The following is a 25,539-nucleotide window of genomic DNA, read 5'->3' on the forward strand; positions in this document are numbered from 1 at the left end:
GAATTAGTTCAAAGTCAAACCTAAAGAACATGTGCAGATGAGGTTGCAAACTCAGGCAGCATTCACTGAGCACTGGAAACTTTTCTTCACCTCTGCACATGCAGAGAGGATGCTGTCTGTAATAAAGAGGGGTGAGGCTGGAGGCCGTGGTCTGGATTCTAGTTCTAACTCTATCAGGGAACTACAGTTAATTCCATTGCAAAAAATTGGTTAACTCAATCTGAAGCACGGGCATAAATAAGGTAATTTGCATAAATAAGGTAATTTGCTATCTGCTGGGTAACTGCTCTTATTAAACTTTATCTAGCTGCAAGTTTGAAAAGTGCTTTGCACTTTTTCATCGGAAGGTCCTCGGGCTGGACTCGGATGCTGCTCCCTCCATCACCGAGCAGGGTTGGCAGAGCTGCCGGGCGCTGCAGAGCCCCTCGGGGCGGCCCTGGACGCTGTGTGCCGCTGTGTGCGCCAGGGCCGCTTCCCAACTGGCGGCGGTGACTAAGCAGCCCCGAGCAGCTGTCTCAAAGGTCCATTCTTCTCTGAGAGATTTACTGCGGCAAGCAGAGGCGCTGAGATGTGATAATTGCCTTCATTCCCGGACGAAGACCCTGAAGAACAAAAGCCAGTTGCCCGTGAATCCATGGTGTGATTCAAGCATTCACAGAGAGGGAGGAGTGGGAACTGCGCGCCTGTTGCTGTAGCAAAAGTGAATGGGCATTAATCATAAGGGCAGCTCGGCCCTGCGAGGCGGCTGCAGCGCTGCCCATGGCGCTGCCCGTGGCCCTGCAGCCCTCGCCTGCTCCGCGCTGGCCTGATCCGGCCCTGGGGCTGCTGCGGGGACCCCGGCGCTGAGGGGATGCCACGACGTGAAGCTGGAGGACGTCACTCCAGGGTTACGCCGACGGTGCCGCCGGGGCTCCTGTCTCTCGTGAGCCTGTCTCACTCCGCGCCGCGGTCATCCCTTTAGGGCCGATCTTCTTCACGCGGATCTCCTGAGCACGCTCCTGCTCGACGCTCACTGCTAGAAGGATCCCCGGTAATTCCCCACTGCCTCTTTTTTCCTGCCAGGGCCAGGGACCAGTTTTCCTGCATTAGCCTTATCGGGGACTTTCCCGGAACGGCGACTGCCTGGAAAGAGCTCCCTCCAGCATGCGGGTTGGGGCGCGGGGCGCGCCGGAGAGCCGGCTCCGTTGCGGGGGTCGGAGCCCGCTCCGCCCGGGGCTCCGCGTCGCCACCGCCATTCGGGCGCCGGTGCGCGTCACGGGTGAGGCCGGCGGCTGGGCGCTCTGCGGGGGGGACTGCGGGGTGCGGGCGGCGGGGTGCGGAGCGCGGTGTCCCCGCGGGGCAGAGCGGGGCCGCCCCCCGCTTCAGCAGGGCGGTGATGCCGAGCCCCGCTGCCCGCCCCGCTGCCGCCCCGTCCTCCTCGACGGCTGTGGCGAGCTGTCCCTCTCACCCGCCCCGCATCGCTACCAGCTCCCCGTATCCCGCTTATTTCACTGCCCCCGCTCCAAACTTCCCCGGTAGCACTGTCGGGTGGGGAGCTGTGCGCTCTGCTCGTAAGGGTTTTCAAGCTTTTTTGATGAAAAAGAATCGGTACAAGTTCACCAAAGATACCTAGGGATACCCTGCTTTGGCAGGGGGGTTGGACTCGATGATCTCTGGAGGTCCTTTCCAACCCCTACAATTCTGTGATTCTGTGGTTCTGATTCTGTAAAGTCGCTGCTGAACCATTTCAGAACGTCGTTAGAGTCAGGGCTTCAGAGCACATCTCCTTAGTCCCTTAGCAGCAAAGTGCTTTTACTGCAGTTTTACTGTACACACAGTGCAGCAAGAGTCTCACTGGGGTCAAAGAGATTTCTCGCAGCTCGCAGTGTCACTGCGGAGAGACAGCTGTAGGGCTTGTTTGCCCTGAAGGTCGCACTGCCAGTTCCCATGTTTGTCTCTTTACAAACCCTTATCTACGCCCTTGCTGGCTTTATGCGGCCTTGCACTCCAATTTCTGGAGCAGGATGCCCTGCACAGACAGGTGTTACACTATGGAGGATGGGGCTGCAGGTCAGCAGGAGCTGTGCCAGAGCTGTGTTCCCTCGGACTTTAAAAGAGATGTGAAAAGCTACCCGTGAGTTGGCGCTGCTTAACGATGTAATTATGATGGCTCTTTTATTTAGTTAATGCAGATAAAGAGGTTAACTTGCCCGTCTATTGATATCACACATCCATATATGTTTTATCATTAATTACTCTGTATCCTGGAAACAGATGTTAGACTGATACCTTCTGTTCTTCAAGGAGAACTGAGAACTGGTGGGACAACATCCAGGAAAGGTGCCTCAGAAAGCCCTTTTCTTGATTTGAATTCCAGACTTTCTGAGAATAACAGCCCTGCTCCACGGATTGTCTTTCTGTGGAATGCTCCTGCCTCTGCAGTGCACCTCCAGTAATATCTTGTTTGTTCTAGCAAGGGCTGAAAGCTTGCCAGTTGGTCAGCATGAGAGACTTGAGACCTGATTCTTGGTTCTTCAGCTTTCTGGTGAGTTTTACAATAATTTTAATAATGTGAATATTTGAGACAGTGTCAGTGCTTTATGGGAGTGTTACAGAACAGCCTTCCCAACAGGTTGGCAGTCTATCCAGGAGCCTCTTTGCCTCTGCAGCTCTTGCTGAGAATCAGACTTCTAAAGGTGAGTGTTCTCATCAGAACTGCTGTTTTTACAAGCAATATTCAGCACAGAGCAACAATGCATTAAAAGTGTTCCACTGCAGAAGTGAAAGTAAAAAAACTTATCTGAGCCTCTATTTTGTAGCTAAAGTTACATTCGTGCAGCCAACTGCGCTGCCTTCTGCCCATCACTGTGCATCCTGCAGGCTGGCTGTTGCTTCCTAAGGCACACGCTCTACTCTGTTTTTTTCCTTCAGATTTTGCTCCTGTTATGATAGAGACCTTGAGACACATGTATGAATACGTGCCCACTGCTTTGGACTGGTGGCATGCAGAGAGGTTCTGTGACCAGCGCTTTGCTCAGCTGCTTTTTGAGCCCCCAGACAGCGAGCAATCATCCTTCAGCAAACTGCTGCAGTCCCACCACATCAGAGGTTCTGTCTGGCTGAACGAAAGGGACGGGGTCCTGCACAAACCAAAATGGAGACGTGAGTATAAGTGGAAGATGAAGAAGAATCATAGGCAAAACTTGCTCATGCCAGCTGGAATTTCTCTTTCTAGGAAACCATATTGTGCCAGTCCTGGTGTTTGGAGTCAAAACAGACACAAAATATGTGAAGGTGCTCTCTGACTTCCCAGTGCTGCCTGCTGTCACAGCCTGTGCCCATCTCCAGTGGGACACCAGGACTCAGGAGATTGCTACTGTCTTTTCCTATGCTGTGCCAGCTTTTATTAACGAATTCCAGCTCCGTGGCTTTGTTGATGAGGAAGGCTTTGTTAGATTTGCTCTCATTGTCCATGGGCACCATTCCCCATACCTGCCTGTGTTCCGTGCGGATGGACAGTGGCATCACTTCTGTGTGACGTGGCAGCAGGAAAATGGGACCTGGGCCATCTATGCTGATGGTAAAAGGAGGGCATCTGCCAGCGGCCTGTGTACTGCAGGGTTGGCTGCCCCTCAGGCCATCTACGGCCAGGGCACTTTCATAATTGGGCAGGATCAAGATTCCCTCGGGGGCACCTTCAAGGCAAAAGAGTCCTTCAGTGGGAACATCACAGACTTGCATATCTGGCAGAAAGTCCTGAGCACGGAGCAGATTGAGAATGTTCGGTCGTGCTGGATGGTAGAACAAGAGCTTGTGTTTGGGTGGAGCTTGAATGCTCTGGAGATTGAAAGCACTGTTGAGGAAGTGACTGCACAGTTTCTTTGCCCAGGTAAGTCCTGCCTTCCTCTGCATGAGGTCAGCAAGGGATGGCCTGAGAAACAAATCCTGTCCTCAGTGAGGGAACTTTTGCAGTTTGTGGAAAAGACCATCTTCTTTGGGAAGGAAAGTGCAAGGAGGTTCAGAGCTGGGATGAGCAATTTCCAAATTGTCCTTAGAGCCATAACTCATGAAATCCTTGGTCATTGAAAACCCCTGCAGTCACCCTAGCAAAGATAGCTGCTCTGATGCCCCGAGCTAATGAAACTCATTCACCCTTCCATGAGAAATGCTTACTTGGCAGTGATGGTGTTTCTGGGGTTTGCATACCTGATGTTTCCATGGGCTGCTGGGGGAGGGGTCTGTCTGTCAACCAGATTGGTTTGGCAGTCCTGATAACATATGAGCTCAGGACCTGGCATTGCCACCTCCTCCAGTTTTTTCTGGATGTTAGAAGCACCTTGGGCCCACTCTCGGCACTGCTGCAGCAAAGCAGTGCAACTAGTTTCAGAGCAGTTCACAGCTTTTGTCTTCAACAGAGCTCACGGCTTGCTTACAGGAAGCAAGATCTGCTTGGGCCTGACGTGTCTTTGGGGAGTGGTGGGCCTTCTGTTTGTGTGTTTCTACAGGGCCTGTTGAAGAATGTCGAGTTTTTGAAGTTGGCAGCAGCGCATTCCGTCACACGTCTTGTTTGCAATCTTTGCCTTTTATCTGTCGCTACAGAAAGGGTACGGCATCTGTTATTTATTCGTTCATTGGTTCCACAGCATTCATTCCCGGGGGTCCAAGCTAGGCTCACAGTCAGCAGTGGGGAGGCCCAGTGTCTGCTCTGAAGAGACTACACGGAAAACGTGCCCTAGCAGTGACTTTGCTATGTCAGTATGTGGTCTGATGGATTATACTGTTACTCACCAGTGAAGTGGTCCTTATAGAGTTATGTGGCTTCTGGATACTATGCTGCAGGGTGCTTCATAATTCCAGCATCTCCAGACGTGGTGGGGGGAGTGGGGAGGAGACAAAGGCGTTGTGCTGTCTCTCCAGATGGGATCTTGTACTAGAAATAAAATGCAGCTGTGAGGTCTCCTTGTCCTGGCTGTCCTACGAGCTCAGCCAGCATCTGAGAGCATTCCCCAGCTTTTGAGCAGAGCATATGTCAGCCACACTGCTAGACAGAACAGCTATGGTTATGCTTTTGTTTTCTTCTCAGATGCATATTGGCAATTGAAAAAAGCTCAGCTGGAATCCAGCCATTTGCTTGTCAGCCATGTGAACACACTTGCAAAGAGGATGGTGGTGAGTCCTGCAGCAGCTGATGGCTTCAGGGCACTGTGAGCAGCAGGAGCTGTTGAGGTTGCTGATTTCTGCTGTTATTTGACACAACTTTGCTAAAAATTATGCCTGTGGCCTCTTCCAAGCTGCTGTTGGAGAATGCAACCAGCACAGCTGTAACTTGTGCTGTGATTAAGCAAACTGTGGCTTTGGGTTGGATGAGGTTGAGGGGGACAAAAGAGTTCAAAATGTCAGGGCAGAGCTCCTTGCCCTGAGGTGTGCCAGCTGGTGGTGTTAGGGTTAGGGCATGCAATGTGTTGCTCGTGGTCCCAGCACACTGCATAGCTGGCAGTTGGGCAGAGATCACAGCTCTGCACTGACCTAAGCTATGCTGATTTCCTTTCCACAGCAGATTCCTGAGAACATCTTTACAAGTAACGTCCGAGACATGAACCTCTCTGTCGCTCTCGGTACTCTTGATGTCCTGGCAACTGTTCTGAGGAAAGAAAAGACACCTGTGGCATCCTCTGACCTCCTCATGGTGCTTCAGTTACTAAAGGAAGTTGCTGACGTGGAAGTCCAGGAGAGAGAGGAGCTGGAGATGCTGGAGCAGTTGGGCCAATATTACATGGAAGTGACTGAGTTAATCCTGGAAGAGCAGAATATTGAAACGTGGTCATCCATCAGCCAGGTGATGTGCCAGCTGCGTGCCTCATCAGCTCATTTGCTCTGTGTGCAGGTCCTTGGCTTGCAGTATGACTGTGGGCTGAAGACTTCTTTGCACAGTCGCGTGTCCTTTATGGCCATACTCTGGAGCTCAAGTAACCGCAGTGAGGATGGGCACACAGCCTTTGTGCCAGCGCAGAGAAGGGTTCGCTCCAAAGGCCAGCTCGGCTCTTTCAAGCTTCTCCACTTTGACAGCCCAGATTTGCAGAATTGCACACAGTTTGTGGACTCTGGCGCTATGTAGATTCCTTGTTCCCACATCCTTCTGTCTCTGGCAGGGCACTTCCAGTTTGTTGTATTTTCCATAAGTGGCTGCCAAGAAGTTGTCTATCACCAGACCCCATACTGTTCAAATCACCATCAAACTTTATGTGAGGAATTTCCATCATCCCACCCCCGTTAGGATTTTCTTCACTGGCTTTTTCCCTTCTCACACGGGTCTTTTTTACAGCTCGCATGTATTTGTATGGCCCACATTCTCCACCTGTCTCTGGGAAAACTGTGACAGAGCTCAGCCAGGCCAGCGCTTCAGAACTGAGCCAGCATGGGGAGGGAGCCAGGAACCTCCAGAGATGAAAGGATGCTGGATAGTTTGTGTCCACAATTACTCACAGCTTCCTGATAGTGGCATAAAACCAGCCCTGGCTCAGCGTAGGTGGTGTAGGAGATGTATCTGCAAAAGGAGGAAGGACCTGATGTTGCTGGGAGGCCTTTGACTGTGCACAGCGGTGGCACCTGTGCTGCACTTGGGCCAGTCACCTTCCCGCCTCCAGTGGCAAAACCTTTTCAGGGTCATTTCGCAGTTTCACCGAAATTCAGGAGTCTGATCTAAAATGCAGTTTGTTTCTTTGCTTCCCAGAAGCTTCTTTATTTGTTTGCTTTCTGTTTAGTGGCTATTTATGAACACTGGCAAGTTTCCCTGCTTGCAAGTCTTTTCACCACTGCTAAAGGAACTGGGAATGTTTGCCTTTGAAGAGGACATACGTAGAAAAGCAAAGCAAAAGCGCTAAGCCCCAACATCTCTTCTTCTGACAAAGACTAAGCACTCGTGAAAACTATTGTGAGGTGTGAGAACTGTGAATTAGCAGTGCAGGTGCTGACTTCTGTTATTCTCTGCATGTTTCCAGGCTGTCGGAGGGCCTATGGCTGTTGTTGAGCTCTGTGACAGAGTGGTGTCACTTCTGGCCCCACTGCTGACTTCAGGGAGGACAAAGATCAGAATCCAGCATCAAAATATTGGTGAGTGGCACTGTGAGGTGCAGAGAACAGGGGAGCATCTCACGAGGACCTGGCTCAGGGTCCACCTGCTGCTGTGACTCTTGGCTGTGGTTATAATATCCTGACAGCTTTTTGCTGCACAGCAGCTCTGGACAAAGGCTGAACTCTGTTTCAGTGCCTGACTTTGCCTCTGCTACAGGGATAGAGGTCAGGAAGCTGGAGCTGAGCAGTCAGCAGCTGAGCAGTGAGACATACCTGATCCAGAGCCCTGAGGAGGACAGGCCTGACTTCATTGAAATCCCTGTTGAAGAGATTCAAAGACTGAAAGCCAAAGGTAGGCCACGAAGCCTGCTGTTTGCTGGTTCTTCCTGTGGCACTTCTGCAGCACATTCAGCAGGAAGGGTCTTTACTCTGCCCACAGGCTGTCTGGAGGAGCACATGGAGGAGACACACTCCATGAAAGGGTGAGGGGCAGTGGGGGAGGTTATGTGGGGCTTCTCCACAGGCACAGCTTGGAGGTGGGGGAGCACAAGACACACAGCATTGTGCATCCAGTCCTGGGGCAGCAGTGCTGAGACCTGGGCTGCCCTGTGTGCCTGCACCCATCCTACAGTGCTCTCTCTGCCCAGGTCTCCGCAGGGTCACAGTGAAGAACATGTGGTTTGGCTACAGCTCCCTGCAGCACTGCCTGCCCGGCCCAGGCAGCAGGGCTGCCTTTCAAGACGTGGCCGCCTCCGATGGAGGACAGAAGTGAGTGAAGCAGAAACCCCCTTGCACCAGTGGGGTGGGGGAGAATCCATTTTGAAGTCCGTTTCTTGAGTTTCTCAGCGCCTCTTTCTTTGGGCTGACATCCACCCTGCTCCATCCCATCCCAGTCACCTTCGCCCCTAGATTTCCGGGGAGGCAAATAGAAAGGGGCCCAGCAGTCAGGGCTCAGGGGAGGCAAAGATGCCTCTACGCGTCCCGGCCCGAGTTGTGCTGTGGCAGCACGTGCTACGTGCACCACAACGTCCCCTGCGTGCTTTTGGGAACGAGCTTCTCCGCTGGGTGAGTTAGGGACTGCGGGACTGCTGCGCTGACCGTCAGGAGCACAGCCGGCGTGCAGAGCCCCGCAGCCGGACGGAGCTCCTGACCGCCAGGGGGCGACGGCCGCCCGCGCATCCGCCGCTCGGCCCGGCGCTCCGCCACGGCGCTGCTCGCGGCCCCCGCGCGGCTGCTCCGAGCCTCGCTGCTGGAGCCCGGGGCTTTTTGTTCGCCGGCGGGTCGGAGGCACCGCGCGCCCTGTCTCGTATGAAGCACGGTCCTGCTTTCTGAGCACGCCCGGTGGCGCTCTCTGAGCAGCGTGCTTTCCCTCGCAGGTACCTGAGCACTGCGGTGGGCACTGCTGTCATTTCATCCACCGTGCTCAGCGATTACCAGGAGATAAGCACTTCTGTGCGCTACCATCTGCAGCACCGCACCCAGGTACATCCCCCACCTCAGCTAGGAGCACGGCACAGCCAAACCCCCAGGCAGTGCCATGAGCTTGCCCAAGACCTCCAGGACTCTTGGGCTCTGTGTGTCCCACACCCAGCTCTTACCTTGCCCTCCGTTTTCCCTGGGAGGTGATGTCTCACACTGACAGCCCTTGCTCTGCTACGCTGCAGCCTGGCAAATGGCTGCCACCAGTCTGCATCGCATGCGTGTGTGGCTGTGCAACCTCTTCTTTTCCATCTCTCTTGCAGGACCTGCCTGATAAGCTGGTGGGGCCCATCTGTGCCTTCTGGAACTTCAGCCTCAGGTGCCTTGCTCTTGTTCAGGTCACCAGATTTATAAGCTTTTATTTTCACTGCAAAAACAAACATAACAGCATAAATGTAAAGGTAAAAAGTAAGGATCTGTAATTCTCTCACATCTGCTATCTGCTAGAATAGAGTTCTCTCCTTTAGAAAAGTCACTCAAAAGCAAGTGACTTTTAATGAGGTACATACAACTAAAATGGTCAGCCTTGATTTGTTACCTACCAGAAAGGCTTGTAGGTACACAAGCATTCAGGACAATTTTCCTGTGCAAGCCTACTGAATAAGGCAAACCTGCTGAGACCAAACCACTAGAAGTGCCATCTGTTACCCTCTCCTTCCTCATTGCAACTCCACATGAAATTCCCTCAGTGCCTTGGCTTTCTGTTAAAGTTGCCAGTCATTTTAATATGTTTTCATTTTCTTTTGCCGCATGTTAGCCCAGATGCTGCTGGGATGTGGTCAACAGCTGGCTGCTCTGTGGTGACATCTCTCCCAGATTCCACTGTCTGTTTCTGCAACCACACCACAAACTTTGCTGTGCTGCTGCAAGTGTATGAGATAAAGGTGAGCAAGCAGCCTTTCTCAACTGACCTGGGGGGTGGGTGCAGGAATTGCAAGCAGCACGTTGTTAATTCACGGGGGTTTTGCCTTTTGTTGTTCCATGACTGGGGCAGAGGACCACCAAGGAGGAGCTCACACTACAAACCTTGACTTTTATCGGATGTGGAGTTTCCTTTTGTGCCCTGCTTGTTACCTTCATTTTATTCTTGGTGGTTGGGTAAGAAGAGTTATTACTTGTGGCCTTTGTATAGTTTTTGTTTGATATTTTGCCTCAGTACAAGTGCAGAAAGCACAGCTTGTCAGTGTCAAGTTCTGTTGATGGGCGGGGGAGAGCTGGGGAGCTGCAGTCGGTTGCTGGCAGCAGAGGGTAGGGAAAGGAGAGGCTGGCATTGCCTATGGAGGGGATGCAATACTGTGGTTTCCATGGAGATATTTACATGAGCTGTGCTCACACCTCAGTGCCCATGGAAAGGCATTTATCAGACAAACATTGTTTCCCATAAAAGCTGCTCCGGTAGAGCTAATTTTTATAAAATAAACAGTGCAAAGACTGTTTCTCACTCAGCAAGCACAGAGATCTGCCCTGTGTGAGTATAGCAGTGAATCCTCCACCTACTCCCTGCCTGTCCCTCAGAGCACTGGCCAAGGGCAGAGCTGAGTGCTTCCCAGCACCAAGTGCTTGTGCACCGTGGCAGTCCTTTGCCTCTTTGGACTGTCATCTTTGCAGTGAATAGTAGAAAGATCACACATTATCCAGGCAGGTCTGCACAGCCCAGCAAGCACCCTTCAGAACACTTCAAATCCCTTCACTTGCCTGCAGCTGAGGTCTTCATGTCTCCTCCCCCAGTGTCCCCAAGAATGAACGAACAACTGTACACAAGAACCTGATCTTTGCATTAGCTGCAGCAGAAGCTCTGCTCATGTTCAGTGAATTGGCCAAGACCAACCAGGTAAGCTCACTAAAACATACCCTCGCAGGACCAGTTTCCCTTGCAGGACCAGTCCTGCTGAGGTGTTATCATCGGCAGAGCTAACAGAAGTTTAATTCCTTCTATTAACATTTCATTAGCTACCTGTAGTTTGCATCTAGGAAAGAATTGTGACTCTGTGTTTGAAGTGTGCAATCTGTCAGGAAAGTTCACCTCTTGCTTCTTACCACAAAAGCCTTCAGGAAATACAAGCAGTTGTAGAACAGCAATGTAGGAGTTGCAGTTTTCTTCCTGGATGCACATTCTCAGAATTTTCCAGAGGACTTTTCTTCCTGAAGGAGCATGTGATTTCTCTCCAGGTGCTGTGTTTTCTGGTCACTGCCTTCCTTCATCTCTCATTCATGGCAGCCTTCTCGTGGATGCTGGTTGAGGGGCTTCTCCTGTGGAGTAAGGTGGTAGCAGTCAACATGAGTGAAGACAGGAGAATGAAGTTCTACTACGCGACAGGCTGGGGTATCTACAGACTCAGAAACATGCATCAATTATTTTCTATAGCAAACGTTTCAGAAAATAGGAGAAATTCCCCCAGAAGTGGTGCAGTCAGACCAATGCTTGGCTTGGCTCAATATGAGAGCCTGCTGTCACTGTTCCTCAGAGGCTTTCATACCCTAATGTATCAAATCACCACTCTCAAGATGTAAGCTAAAAAGCATTTCTGTTATTTCTCTAAAACCAAGGGTTCAATACAAAGAACAAGAGGAAGAAGCTCGTGGTAAATTCTTGTAGAGAATCGCTACTGTATTTGTTATTAAAATATAGTTATGTTCTTGATTAAGCAGTCTTCATTCTGAGTGATTCCTTTGGGTGCATAAAATTCATTGGAATAAACAGATTTATATTGAAGAGAAGCTTATTTAGGTCAGCGCACCTTGCAAAACACATACCTAGTTGCATACTGAAAAAGTAGTTACAGTATTTTGCATTGTTTTATGTTTTTGATCGTTCATTTTGTTAAAACAGCAGTCTGAGTAAATTGGTCAGGGCTCAGGATTTGTAATGCTTTACATCTAAAAAAAGTGATGCTGACAGCATATAAATCTGGTCTTGTAGAGCTGGGGCAGATTTCAGCTGTAGTAAATTCACATTGTAGTGGGGTTTAGGAGGCTGAGCTGGCTCATGCTGCAGCATGTCGGGTCATGGGGGTTCTGAAGCAATTTTCTAGAGCTCAGCTGATCTGCTCGGGTCATACTTGCTTTTTCTGGGTTCTAATTTATTTTATCCTTTTATTTATACGTATTTTTTAATTTGTGCAGGCCTTCCAGCCATTATCGTGGGTGTGACCCTTGCAACTTCCTTCAATAACTATGTGGCAGACAACCACTGCTGGCTGAATGTTCAGACCAATATCATCTGGGCCTTTGTTGGGCCTGTTCTCTTCATCCTGGCAGTAAGTGCCAAAGCCTTCCTGGCAGGTCTGATTCCTGCATCCTGGTTTGAGGAAAGCACTGCAGAGTCAGCAGTCCCAGCACTTCTGCAGCTAAATGCTTGCTCACTGGCTTTCCTGGTGGTTTTTGAGTTGGGAATTTTTGTTAAACTTCACACATAGCTCCACAAGTCTTTTTAATCAAAACAGATTTTTTTATATTAAAAAATAGTTAATAAAATTGTGTTGACTAGATTCTGTTTTGTCTGTTAGACTAGGAATGGTGATAAATGTGTAGGCTAAATGTGACTTCACCTTAAATAAAGATCTGCTCATCATATGGGAATATCATCCTTGAAGTAGTTATCAGTATCACAGCAGAACAACACGGCAGCAGGAAAAGGTGCAGCGCTGAAGGAGGCTAGAGCAGCCTCTTAACAAGACATTCCTTGGGAAAGGTTTTGAGATCAGTTTTTACAGACCTGATACTTGTGCTGATAACCCTATAAGGTATTTCATTTTTCTCAGGAGCGATAACACGTCTCTTCACATTCTGATAATTAGTTACTGACTTCCCAGAAAAGAGACTCACCGCACTGGAGTTCAGGTCACTGAAGCTTAATGGGTCTGCTGGCTCTTTTCTGACAGGTGAACACCTTTGTGCTTTTCCGGGTGGTGGTGGTGACTGTGTCCAGTGCTCGCAGGAGGGCAAAGATGCTGACACCCAACAGCAGCCTGGAGAACCAGATTGGAATACAAATATGGTAAGCAGATCACAGCGCTGGCTGAAGGAGTATAGAATGAAATGGAAATGCTGTTAAACCGAGGGTCTTTGTCTCACAGAATCACAGAATCACAGAATTGTAGGGGTTGGAAGGGACCTCCAGAGATCATCGAGTCCAACCCCCCTGCCAAAGCAGGTTCCCTACAGTAGGTCGCACAGGTAGGCGTCCAGGCAGGTCTTGAATGTCTCCAGAGAAGGAGACTCCACCACCTCCCTGGGCAGCCTGGCAGCCTGACACATGCAGTGTGTCTCACTGCATGTGATGACAGTCTGAGTTGAAGCTGTCTGGATAGAAAGGATTTTCTCCTCTAGAGTGGCTGAGCATCACTCAAAGGCAGTTCCTCTGCTGGACTCTTAACCACTGAGAACATTAAACCTCTGTGCTGCTGAGCAGCTTGCTGTCAGGTGTGCAGACATCCTGTAAAACAGTAACTACAGGGAGGTGAGGGAGCAGCCTCAAGTGTTTTCAGGAGCCAAGGGACATGAAGTGCCTGGTTTCCTGGAATTTCACAGAGATCCGAGTCAAAAAAGGGAGTCCTTTCCACAGAACTTTGTGGTTCAAAGTCATTACTTCCATAGCACTTGTACATGCTTACCAGAAGATGTACCCAGTATAGGGGCTTTGGGCTATTTAAAATAATAAAAAGCATTTTCTAAATGCTTGGGACTTGGTGGATTGAAAGGAGCCCCGGCGGCAATTACATGGGGAAGGAGAGGCAACATGGACTTCTGTAATCAGTTAATGTAGGGAGACCTCTAAAAACTGCTGCTTGAGTCACTACTTTATCATCTCTATGAATTTTTATTGTTGTTAGCTGGCGCCAGATACCCCTGCTAGACACGCATTGTTCCCCTCTATCATAAATAAATTTTCCCGAAATTACAGAGGCACAAAGATAGGGCAGTGCAGGAGGGCAGGGTGACATCCATGTGCTTGTAAAACAACTACAGAAGCCCTTCTTGTAGCAGCAACTCCAGGGAAATAGCTATTTTCTCATGGCTAATGACGTCAAAGAGCTCCCTTCTTATTAACTATCAATGATAAAAAAAGAGCAAGGCTGGCACATCGCAGGCTGGGAAGTGAAGTGTTTGGTTTTTCTCCTCTAATTTTGCTTGCAAAGGAATGTTTCATTGCTACCATCTTGGGTGCTGCTTGCTCAGCACCTCGTCAGAGACGCTTTTTGGGGGTACAGAGCCGTCTCCCGGGTAAAAACAAGGAGAGCTCTCTTCTAAACTGCAAAATACAGGGCAGAGTGCTCCAGAACCCACAGTGCTCCACAGCTTAGTATGGTGCCAGTGCAATGCTTCTGCTTTTAAACATGCCCAAGTAACTCTGAGCTTTACTTTCTGACAGGGCCACAGCCAAACCCATCTTGGTGCTGCTGCCTGTGCTGGGACTGACATGGGTGTGTGGGATCCTTGTCCACCTCAGCATCATTTGGGCCTACGTCTTCATCGTGCTTAACTCCCTCCAGGTGAGTCCTGAGCCACCTTCATCCTCACCTCACAGCCAAGCAGGTACCTGCTGTTTCTCATGCTGCAGTGCAATCCACCTGCATTACCAGCTGGGAAACTTTGTCAGGCTTGAAGTCCAGCCCAAGTTTCCCAAATTGTTGTGCTATTTTATCTGGAGAAACTTAAGCTCCTGCTCCCAAGACATGAAAGATATGCCCTGTGCAACTCATCCATCTGATGTCCCCTCTGCACCAGCCTCTGGAGTGTCCTACTGGTGCTACATCTTTCTAGCTCAAATCTTATTTCTTACGTTAGGGAACTTCATTTTTCTTCCAACTTTACTGGTTTCTTCAAAAGAAGAAAACTTTAACCAGTGTTTAAGTGATTAAAAAAGCAAAGTAAATTGTATTAGTTACAGCAGCAAGGAGTGCTTTGTTCTGCACTGAGGTGGAACTATTCCCATGACCTCAGGAGGCTGAGCCTCAGGGACACATGGTGACAAAATATCATAAGGGCTTGCTGAATTGCCACATGCAATTCAAAGCATCAACAACCTGGCTGACAAAGCATTCCAAACCTTGAAAGAAAGCAGCTGTAGATGGAGCTAGAGAAGCACTAAACACCACTGCTCCTGATATTTGCAGGAGAGATAGTTATCCCAAGGCAAAAGGGAGGCATCTTCACAGACAGGTAGTTCCTGGCAGCAAAGAATCTACACGGCCTCAGCCCAGCCCCAGGTACAAAGACTGGACCAGTCCAGATAACACCAGCGTTCACCCACAGTCAGTTCTGTGGCTTTGTACTAGATACTCACATGTCTATTTTTCAGAATCCCTTGCCCAGTTCTTGAAGGCAAATTTTACTCCAGGGGATCCAATTCAAGAGTAATTGGTTACTATACTCCAAGCCATTTAAATTTTGGTTGTAGAAGTCCTCCATCTGCCTCTTTGTTTTGGATCCTGCAACGGAAAGCACAGCAATGATAGCAGAGATAGCAAGCAGCAACATCCACCTTGGGTGAGATAGGAGAAGAGATGGTAGCTGGATAAAGATTTGTTTTCTTCCTTTGCTTTCTAAGTTACTGCTTCTTTTGTTTTTCTTCTTTCTCCTAATACTCAGTGTGAGTCTGGTTGTGTGGGCAAACAGTCAAGGGTTTGCCCATGAATATGCAGTGCTTGTTTGCCTTCTACTCCTTCTTTGCTAAGTTCAGGTCAGTTTGGAAATTACCCTAGAAAAGGAATTTTGATGCTGGTGGGCAACTGTGGAGTTGAGAAAAAGCTGGGATAAAAACGTCATATTTCAGCTTCTTTTCTGGCTGGCCTATTGAGGACAGCTTCTATAGATTGCCTTGGGATTTCCTCTAAGGCTGGTGTGCTTCTTTATGTGCTGGTGTTGTACTGGAAAGTTTTGCTGCTGTAGTTGTTTGTTTGACTGCTTTCTATTTAGCTGAGGAAAATGAAGACTGTTTTCAAGGTTACTCTGTGCATTGACACCACACCTGGCAGCTCCTCCTCCAGCCAGGCAGCATGAGAGCTCAGCCCAGCAAGAAGCAGCATCGTGAGGTGCTGCGCCCCAGGGGGCTGCAGTGCTGTGGCCAAAACCCGACCAAGATGAGCCAGCAGTCCCTGTCCTGCCCAGCTAACAAGGCAAGAAACCTGTAATTGGTCAATGCAGCCCCTCTGCTACCACCATGAGATCGGGGCTGGGGTCAGCCCAGGGCTCCTGTTTTGCCCAATTCTGCTGATACTGTGAGGGCTTCACACCTCTGCCACCATAGGAGAAACCAGCTGGAAAGCCTTGCAAGGCATTGGGCTGTGAAATCCGAGTGAGACAGATGCAGGAAAAAACTGTTTCTATGTGCTTCACTGACAGCTTACCCTTGCTTTACATCGCTGGGCACCTGCTGAGCACCAGCAGCAGAGCCAGCTGCCCAGAACTGAACCGGGCTGACAGAGTGGGGAAGGGACCCCGGTGCCACGAGCTGTCCTGATACGGGTGGGATGACTGGGGGTGCTCTGGTTGCTCCTGGGGTGCCCCCTCCAGCTCTGACCCTGCCCCGCAGCCTTGACCCCGGCAGCGCACAGTCAGAATGAGGTGCTGCCCTTCCTGCCACTGTGCCCTGCCTGTGGCACGGCCTCGGGCCGGCTGCCTTTATTCCTGAAGCTATTTCATGTATCTCCCACTCATCCAGCAGTTCCTGGGACAAATCTGGAGGACTGCACAGCACTGTGCTGAGCAGTTATTCCCCAGTGATGGCTGCTTGCTTCTTTGACCCCTCCCTGAGTGGAGCCGGAGCTGCTCGTGATGGCGGCCGCTGAGGAAGATGGCGGCTCTGCTTTGCTGGGGAGGAGGCGGTGTGGGCAGCAGCAGGGCAAGAGCAGCTCCTCTGGTGCAGCCCTGCGCCACAGCTCTGCTTCCGCCCGCCACTGCAGCTGGGCCTCCTCTTCTTCCTTGCTTTCCTCCCCGCTGACCTCAGCGCTCCCTCCCCCACTCCACTTTCCTACAGAATGATTATTTCAAGGAAGACCTGCCTTGGCAGCCTGGCCAGAAATCTGCTCTGGAGGAGTGACCAGCGTTGTTGTCTGAAGGACAGGTCGTGGCACGGCGCCAGGGTATTGCTACCATTACGCCTGCCAAGAGCTCGCAGATGAAGAGCGAGGCTCATTGAAGACAAGATGGATTACTTTTCTTGCTGCAGCTGATTTATCTAGCTGCGATAACAAACACCCTACAGATATAACATAAATCTGGTGGACCAGATAGGGCTGCCTTAAGGCCAAAATTGTTGGTCTGGAGCTGTAATTAGCCCCTGGCTGTGGCCTCCAGGTGGTGCTCGCTCCGGGCTGTGCCCAGAGTCCTTCCTGCTGTACAGCTTGTGTGAGACACGAGCTGTGGGTTAGAACAGAGCTTTGGGCTGTGGCACAGCATTTGGTTGCTTGCTGGTGCCCGGTGCTTTCATACAGGAGCACCAGTTTGGTGGGAGGGAGGGGGGCCAAGACCGTGCATCCCGAGCCATGGGGTGCCAGTCTGGGAAGGTTTTACCCAGGCTGCAGAAAGCCTCTGAATCAATACCCCCTAAACATGCATCAGAGGCTCCTGCTGGCACGCAGTGGTCTGTCACTACATGGGACAGAGGAATTGTCCACAGCATCACGCTGCGTTTTGTGGGAGGATGGTCCAGGTCCCCGTCCATGGGCTCAGCGGGAAGGGAGTGCTCCTTCCTGGACTTCAGTTTCCCTTGCAACAAATTCTTGGTGGTTTCTGTTTCTGAGATCTGAAGGAGGTGTTTCTGGAGGGATTTTGCATGCATCAGTGAAGAGGAGTGTGGGAGAGTGTTGGGTGAGGGGAGCAGCGGGGCCCAGCTGGAGATGCCGGCTCCCCCTAAATGACTCCAGAGAGGCACAAAGCAACTTCTGCCGAGTGCCTGAACTGCTGCTGAGAGGTGAGATAGAGGGAGAGGGAAAGGAAGAGGGACTGGAACAGAAACCTCCTCTCCTTTGGACTCTCTGTGAAGAAACTTTTCTCGGGCTTGACTTTAGGAATGCTCTTCTAGCCCAGCTTTTCCCTGGTTGTGCCCAATGTCTGCCTCTTCCCCTTAGCCTCATCCTCAACTGTTCTAATACGCATCAAACTCATTTCCTCCCATGGAAAGTAGCAGCAAAGCAGCTGTACATCTCTAACTTTCTGTGTTCTTTCCTTTTCAGGGCCTTTATATATTCCTGGTCTATGCAATCTATAACAGTGAGGTAAGAGATACCCCTGACTGAGGCTTTGTCACTCTTCAGAGTAGCAGTGAAGCAGTAGCTGGGATTGTAGTTGATGCAACAGAGGGCATAGCACAGACTGTGCTTCTGGGATAGCTATTGCTTTTTGTCTGTGTCTTGCTGGAGGATGTCTTGCTCTGCTTGAGTTGCTGTGTCCCTCTGTAATGTCCTTGCTCTTCTTCAGGTGCGGAATGCCATCCAGAGGATGAAGGACAAGAAAAAAGCACTCTCATTCACAGTAAGTCACAAAGAAGCCTTGCTGCCCCCCTTTGTTCATCCTTCACCCATCATAGGAGGGCCCTAGCTACGTATGTTTGGACTCCTTTAAGGGGATAATGTTGGAAAGAAGTCTTATTTTCCTTCCCACTTGTCCTGTGTAGGAAGAACAGAGGCTGGTTCCTTCCTTTGCAGTCTTGTTGGACAATGCAGACCCAAGATCATCGCCCCAGATTAGGAGACAGCCTTCTGCACCGGGGTGGGATGAGAGCTCATGTCCCAGGGGTAGCAGTGTAGATCAAACCAATCTTTAAAGTTGGATCTGGATCCAGTAAATACACGTTACAGTTTTCACTGACCTGAATTTCTTCCCTGTCACTGCAGAACTGCTCTCATCCCATCAACTACTTATCAAGTCCAAGAAACACCACCTCCTGGGAGACCGGGAAACCGAGTCCTGCAGCAGCGAGTGCCTCTTCAAACCCTGTGCAGAAAGATCCTCCAGTGAAGAACATCACCAACAGAGGTAAAGAGAGTTGTTGGCCCAGACTCTATCATGAGACCACAGTTTATCCCAAGGCTTGAATGTTGGTATGCATTCACTTGGCAGGGCGCTGAACCCATTTGTACATTGGGCCCGTGTGAGCACACAGGGTGAGCACAGCATGGGATGAAGGGTTCCCAGGGAAAGCAAGGGACTGTGAGCACGTGGGTCTCAGAGGGATCAGGGCTGTCCCTGTGGGCTGGCTGAGCATGAGCAAGGGGTTCTCATAACTGCATTATGCAGCATTGCCCTATTTTCAGGCAAGAATCCATGTTTGTGTCTAAAAATGGATTTTCTAGAGGAGAGTAGGTGAAGGTGGTGATGGGAAATAGCTTTTTGAGCTTTAGGGAAAAAAGGTGTTGCATGCTCCATCCAGTTTGTGGGTGCAAGAATATACTTGCAATTATGGCTGGCCCTTTGGTTCAGTGGATGATGTTCAGGGAATGCAAAGTTTATTGGTAAAGCATGAATATTTCTATTCCAATCTCCAAATTCACTGTGCTGCTTTGTCCCCTAGGCAACTTTGGAGGCAAAATTCCCATGGGGATTTCATCAATCATGGCACCAGAGAGACCGGTAGGTAATGCCTTCTGATATTCGTCCACCTTCAGCTACACGGAGAGCAGTGGGGAGGAAACCCCCAGAGCGGACGTTTTCAAGGAGAGCACTCCCCTCTGAGCTGTGGGGAACTGGACCTGCTGCTGCTTTGTTCCCCGCTGCACTCAGGGCTTGCAGCCCCTCTCCTGGAGAGGAGCGTGATGGAGGGGTGATCTATGGCAAGGGATACGAATGAACAGGAGCTAGTGAAATTGAGTTTGTAAAGCAGTGAGCAGAGGATGGTTCAGATCAAGGCAGGAGGCTTCCTCCAGGGACTGCAGATTTAACACAGCAGGGGTTTGCTGTCTGTGCAGCAGCCAGGTTGTATCCAACCAAGGAGGGCAGCCCAGTGTTCTGCAGCCATTTCACTTCCCTGGCAGACGCCTGATGCAGAGCTCAGCAAGGTATGGCCTAAAGTGGAAAACAATTTAAATTTGACTACTCTGATACCACTTCCATCTCCCACTATTGAAATGATCATCAGTCCTTGTGCACTTGACTTACAAGTGCTGTAATTTCCTCAGAATAAAATCCAACTACTTTCGTATAAGTCTCTCACTGAAGGATCTCTCTCTCCCTCTCTAATATTTATCCTTTGAAAACCTGTGTCACATAGACAGCTCTTATTTATCCAATAGATAATACTTCTATAGCTGGCATATCATTTTGAAGCCACTCAATAAAATCCATATTTTCATCTCCCGTGATTTATACTGCGGTTAATGCCATTCCTCCTTCATGCTAAACACCGACCAGAATTCGCAGGTGATGCTTTTCTCAACCAGCCAGGTGTTTGCTGTGTAAACTGGGAGCAGAGTTAAGCTCTCTGGCACAAAACGCGAGACGTGGGCTAAAGAGATTAGCCCAGAGGCCTGAGTTGTCTAATGCAAGGGGTATTAGGAGGCAGATTTCCTAAATGCCAAGGCCATGGCATTTCCTAGCAAGCAAAGACAGAAACTGCTTTCCTCTGTATGAGGGTCACCTAGGACTTTAGTGTGTCATTGCTGCTTAAACATTTCATTTTCAATGTATTTGTTTCCTTGCTAACAAAGGTGCGCTCAGCAGCGTGCAGCAGGCCAGGCTGGTGCCTGCATCTTGGGGGGCGAGGATGGGCACAGCACTGCGCCCCATGCCAACCTGTGCCCCTGTGGAGCCATGAGCCCCGCACTGCTGAGCGGCTCTGTTCAGCATCAGGCCCTGGCAGTGGGGTTGGCAGGGCACAGGGCCCTGCGTCGTGCCACCCCCGGCTAATGGGCACTGCTTGCTGCGTTATATAAGTCAGTGCTGTTTTCCTGCTCCCTGCCAAAGTGACTCATGTAACTCTCTGGAGGAGCTGTGAATTAAGAATGCCGCTGGCAGCTGCACAATAGTTTGGATGAAGAGAGGATGCTACTTAAAAACGTTTGAAAACACTTAAAACGACAAAACACCAAGCAAGTGAAGATACAAACACAGACAAGATGTTCTTTGTGTTTCAGCTTTTTAAAATGTTGTTTGGTGATATTTATTGTTGTGGGGCTGGGAGCAGGAATTTCACACCTTGGAGCATTAACCATCACTTGGGCACATGGAAGAAGTTTATGTGCGGACTTCTCCACGCACAAGGAAGTTCTCTCTGCTCTGCTCCTGGTTTTCACAATGCTTCTAGCAAGTGCCCAGGCTGCAGGTCACACCAGGGCTGGGGCTGAGCAGCGGAGCTGCCAAGAGGTGCAGTGAGTTGCAGGGAGCCCTGCAGAGCACCCATCTCTGTGGGGCTGGGTGCAGGCACTGCAGGAGCTCGCTTGCAAGAGAGGGCAGCTTGGTGCTGTGAGGAGCCTTGCTGGCCTTGGCAGGGAGGGCTGGGGGTTCCAGCTATGCAGCAGACTGACCCGTGCCTTCTGCTAACAAATGTTCTTCCCTCTTTCAGGCTGTAGAGCTGACAGCATTCAAATCCTCAGGTAACATTTCCTTCTTCATCTTCAATTTATTTTATGCCAATCCTCCTTTCTCTGATTGCATTGTGAAGCATGAACTGGAGGGTGGAGGGCGGGTTATTTTGCTCTGACTGTAGGAAGTGTTTTATTTCCATCATGCCTTGGTGGCTGCAGTCCTGGCAAAGTGCTGAGGCATGCCCTGCAGCAGGGGTGAGGAGCAGGGTGTGCACGGAGGCCCTGCAGAGCTTGGCCATAGCTGCTCATCTCCCAGCACCCATGTGGCTTTTTCCAGCATCTCTGCAGCCTTCCTGCTGCCTCCACCTGTCTGCAATTTGCTGCGCACCAGTGAAGCTGCAGCTCACAGACTGGAAGGCAGCAGCCATGCAACAGATGCGTGCAGGCACCAGGCAGCAGTGGGAAGGGTCCAGCACCCTGGGCTGCTTGGCTAGATTCAGGCTGCTTCCAGGGGTGGCTGCAGTTCTTTAATGCCACAGGGTATTGCAAAGCAACAGCTGCTGCAGGAATCATGGGCGGGTGTTAGGAGCAACTTGCTCCTGGAGAAGGGAAGCCAGGAAAGATGGGGTGTTCAGACAGGGATGGATTTATGAGCTTAAAAGCAGCCATTTAGCTTCTTCTGTTTCAGGTTGTAGAAAGGCCAATGTCACCATGAAGGTGGGTAGAACTGAAAACAGAAATCCCTTCTAAGCCCCAGACCTTTGCTGGGCTGCAGTGCTGGGGGGGCTGGCAGCAGCTCAGCTCCCTGCCCTGCTTTGGGCAGGTCCCCGACTCCTCTGCACACAGGTGCAGTGTATTTTGTTTTGTTTTATTTTTTATCTGTCACTGATGAGTACTGCAAGCACTCTCAATGCAGTCTCTCGATGGGGTCACTCAAGCAGACAGTGCAGGGAAGAAGCAGCAGGGATGGATTGATATTATTTTTTCTGCGTTGTTACATTTTCTTTTGTCAAGGGATGCAGTGCATTAGCAGGTTCTGATTTTGCTCCATATTAAGTGTCTAAGCAGGGCAAGCTTAGACTGTTTTCGAGAAGATGCCACCCAGAAGCCTTACAGCTTTCCTCCCCACAGTGGACACATGAACGAGGCAGACAGCAGTGTTTGGGAGTAAACGTGCTGCAGTCCCAGGCTCAGCACTGTGCACGCTGAGCACGTGCACTGGTGCATCTCAGCCTCACCTGCTCCTGCCTATTTTAATGAGCCACATGTGTAATTAAACTCCAGCTGTGTAAAGAGGTGGGCTGTTTAGCTTGTTTTTGCTTTCTCAGGTAAGCCCCCAGTGTATATTTAAAAAAACGCACAGCCCTGAGCACATGGAAGGGAGCCTCGCAGTGCCATGCCTCTGGGGTTAGGAGAACTGGCAGGGCCCATGCACAGGCTGGCCAGTCCTGGGGCCTGGCTTGGTGCCTCCCCTCTCCCTGGGTCACCAACCACACAACTGCAGGGGAAGCAACAGCTGGAGTGGGCCCACGTGCACACAGCTCCCTGCGAGCCTGGAGAGCAGCTCTGCTCGCACCTGGGGCCACGGCTTGGGCTGTGCTTCAGCCTGAGGGTGACGGAGAAGATCTCCTTGAACCAGAAGAGCCCTCCTCTCACACTTGTGTGCATGTAAGGCAGCGAGCACGGCGCTGTGCTGCTCTGCAACGAGGCGCAGGACTCAAAGATAAGTGCTTCCAGCCATTAAACATATGAAGTACAAGGCAGCAGTGTCCAGCTGCAGTAATGCTGGGATGACCCCAGGGCAGGGCAGCATTGCACATGGTCGTCTCAGCTTGTTTGGCAGCACAAAATGCTGTGTAGCTCTTGGGGAAAACAGCTGCCGGGGAAGCAAGCCGTAGTCCTCTGTGTTTGATGGTGATTGAGAGACAAATCATCTGAATACTCTCTTCTGTTTTCTCCCCAAATAGTTTAATGCGAGAGATGTACTTTGCCCCAAATGTGTTTATTTGAAAACTTCCAGCCAGCTCTAATGCAGATTGTCATGGTGCCAGCAGCAGGCCTGCAGGAGGTTATGCAAAGATGCAGGAGGATACTGCCTGCCCCTGCCTGAACCAGGAGATCTCGTGGGCTGGAGGGAGGAAGCTGGGGGCTGGCAGGACCTGCTTGCAGCTGCCCAGCAGAGCCTGGGGTGGCATCCATCTGCCTCACCCCTTTGCAGTAATTGAGTGCAGCCATGCTCTTGCTGCCCATGCAGGGGTCACCCGTGGGGTTCATGGTGCAAGACAGAAGGGCTCAGGGCACTTTGCTGTGTGTGAGGGTGAAGGCAGATTGAGCCCAGGTAAAGGCCCAGCCAGGTTCAGGAGCACACAGCATGCTGTTCAGCAGGGTGGCTGCGGCACAGGCAGGCTGGGGCTGAGTGCTGCCCCCACAGCCCTCCCTCTCTCTCACCCCCAATATTCGGTCTCCCCTTCCAAGGACTCAATTCACTCGGAGGGGCCGCGTGCTTTTCGCAGTAATGAGCTCCAGCCCAGCTGTACAAAGATGTGCGTTGCATGGAGCACTCTGCCCAGATTCATTACACCCATTATGTAAGAAGGGGATGGCTGGGGGGATTCACATGTTTGCACAAACAATAAGTGCTGTCTTCCTTGTCTTGGTGAACAAGAGCTCCAAGAGGCCTCCACATCCTCCATCTCTTCAAGTGATGGCTTCTTTGTTTCCCCACGATAATTTCATTATTCGGTTTGAATACATTTATATGTTGCTAAGCCACACATAGCAACATGGATCTTGTTTCCACGGGCCAGCCTTTCTGTGATCAATATTGAGTATTTCTGCAACTCTCTCAATACTGCCTTCAGTAGGATTTCTTTTAAAATAATGGGGAAATGGTGGATCTCAGGGATCTGCAGCCAGCCAGGCACTGAGCGTGCCATGGGTGCTGGGGAAATGCCAACCCACTGGGCTGCCCTGTCCCTCCCTGTCCTGGGTGCTGCTGTCCCTCCCAGCTGGGCAGAGAGGGCCCTGTACCTTGATGGGGGAAGCGCAGCCCAGGCAGAATCAGTGCTCTCTTCCACAATACCATTGGTATTTACATTAAATCTTGCTGAAACCTTTATTCGGTGCATTCAGAGCTGACGGTGCCCTGTGCAGTGTGTCTGGTGTATGTCACTGCTGAGCAGCTGAAGAAGTCTTCCTGCTCTCTGCCTGTGCCCCAGGACCCCAGCAGGGCAGTGGGGAGCCACCCTGCCCTTCTCACAGCCAGTGCGGCTCAGTCCATCTCTCTTTTGCTTTAGGTTTCTGAGAGGAGGTTTCTGAGTGCCATGAAACTGGTGGTTCTTCAAACAGCCAGGAGGATGGTGGGCAGAGGAGCTGCTTCCCATGGAGGGCTGCTAACTGTGCTTCTTCTGAGCATCATGAAAGCCACGGCAGGACAGGGGCTGCAGGGGGTTCTCACAGGGCCATTGGGCTCCGTGTGCTGCTGAAGGCACTCCACACATCCCCAGCACCACATTGCTGCCAGCGCTGGTTGTGCCACTACCAGAGCTGGTTTCACTTGGAGGATGTGGTGTGGGACACACTGTGCCCAGGGCTGTGCCCACACAGGGGGAGAGCATCGCTCTGCAGGGCAGGATTGGTGCTGGGCTGCATGGGAAGCATAGGCATCAGGGAAGACGGCGGCTCGCTTCAATTCTTTTCTAAACCAGCTGACTTTAATAACTTCTTTGGCTGTGTTTTGGACAAAAAAATCTCCCTTCTCCTCCTGGTTTCCCATCTGGCTGGTTGCTCCCCCCTCCAGCTGGCGTTATGTACTCCCTCCATTCTGTGCCTTGGACTGCTTCTCCTGTTACTTTATAGTGTGTAGAGCGCATGAAACGTGGTTTTTTTTGCTGGTTATGATGACAGTAAATGCTGATTTTTAAAGGCAGCCTTCTCTCCCTGTAATTTGTCCCTGGGAACAGTTCCGTGGGCACGTGCGATAGCTTCACAGGTTGGAAGTGGTGCAGGGCTGCAATGCGAGGGATCGGGGCTCTGTGATCCCATGGGCTGGCTGTCCCATCACGCCGTGTTCCTTCCTTGGTCTCAGCACAGCTTGTGCCGGATGGCATTTATTTATTGATGGAAACCGCAACCCTCAAAACATCTCTGTACTGGCCAAAAACCACAATCTGGGTGCAGAAACACCACTTCTGGTGTCAGCATTTCCAGCTGTCGGGGGCAGGGGAGTCCCTGCTCAGGGCTCTGCCAGTGGCACTGCCTTCACAGCCATTGCTTGATGCTCTGCTGAGGTTTTGCTCCCTCCCTCAGCACATGGCATTGCCCATTGCCTCCTAAATGCTATAATTCTCAAGCTTATTTGCAAAACATACTCAGAGTTGCTATGGCAATTACAGCAGCACTTGGAATCAGGTCCTGAGTCACTGATGCCCTCCTATTGAGCCACAGCAGTGGTCCCCTCCTGCTGGGGTCCCATGGGATGGGGGCTGGGGGGCTGAGCAGAGCCCTGGGGTGGGGAGGAGCAGCGGCACCAGAAGGGAGTGTCAGAAAT

At 50.9% G+C, this 25,539-nt stretch overlaps 1 protein-coding gene across 7 annotated transcripts; it reads left to right on the plus strand.

Moving 5' to 3' along the window:
* The first annotated feature begins 489 nt into the window (after positions 1 to 489).
* On the plus strand, positions 490 to 25,469 carry ADGRD2 (adhesion G protein-coupled receptor D2). Of its 7 annotated transcripts, none has more exons than XM_048966401.1 (26): positions 490 to 1,030; positions 2,357 to 2,524; positions 2,612 to 2,675; positions 2,911 to 3,141; positions 3,215 to 3,868; positions 4,485 to 4,583; positions 5,063 to 5,148; positions 5,534 to 5,815; positions 6,978 to 7,089; positions 7,268 to 7,402; positions 7,698 to 7,818; positions 8,427 to 8,532; positions 8,793 to 8,848; positions 9,287 to 9,413; positions 9,524 to 9,627; positions 10,258 to 10,360; positions 10,699 to 10,852; positions 11,653 to 11,786; positions 12,411 to 12,526; positions 13,901 to 14,021; positions 17,706 to 17,747; positions 17,950 to 18,003; positions 18,366 to 18,507; positions 19,043 to 19,101; positions 21,029 to 21,059; positions 24,287 to 25,469. In XM_048966401.1, exons 2-26 carry the CDS (start codon positions 2,483 to 2,485, stop codon positions 24,292 to 24,294), a joined length of 3,183 nt encoding a protein of 1,060 aa, XP_048822358.1. In that variant the 5' UTR covers positions 490 to 1,030; positions 2,357 to 2,482; the 3' UTR covers positions 24,295 to 25,469. The 7 variants fall into 7 exon arrangements, with proteins under 7 accessions (XP_048822358.1, XP_048822352.1, XP_048822356.1 ...); XM_048966395.1 differs by lacking the exon at positions 24,287 to 25,469 and adding an exon at positions 22,048 to 22,251; XM_048966399.1 differs by lacking the exon at positions 24,287 to 25,469 and adding an exon at positions 22,048 to 22,251 and having other exon boundaries at positions 5,537 to 5,815.
* The last annotated feature ends 70 nt before the right edge of the window (positions 25,470 to 25,539 follow it).

This window comes from Lagopus muta, chromosome 19 (assembly GCF_023343835.1).
Source record: "Lagopus muta isolate bLagMut1 chromosome 19, bLagMut1 primary, whole genome shotgun sequence".
NCBI lineage: Eukaryota > Metazoa > Chordata > Aves > Galliformes > Phasianidae > Lagopus > Lagopus muta.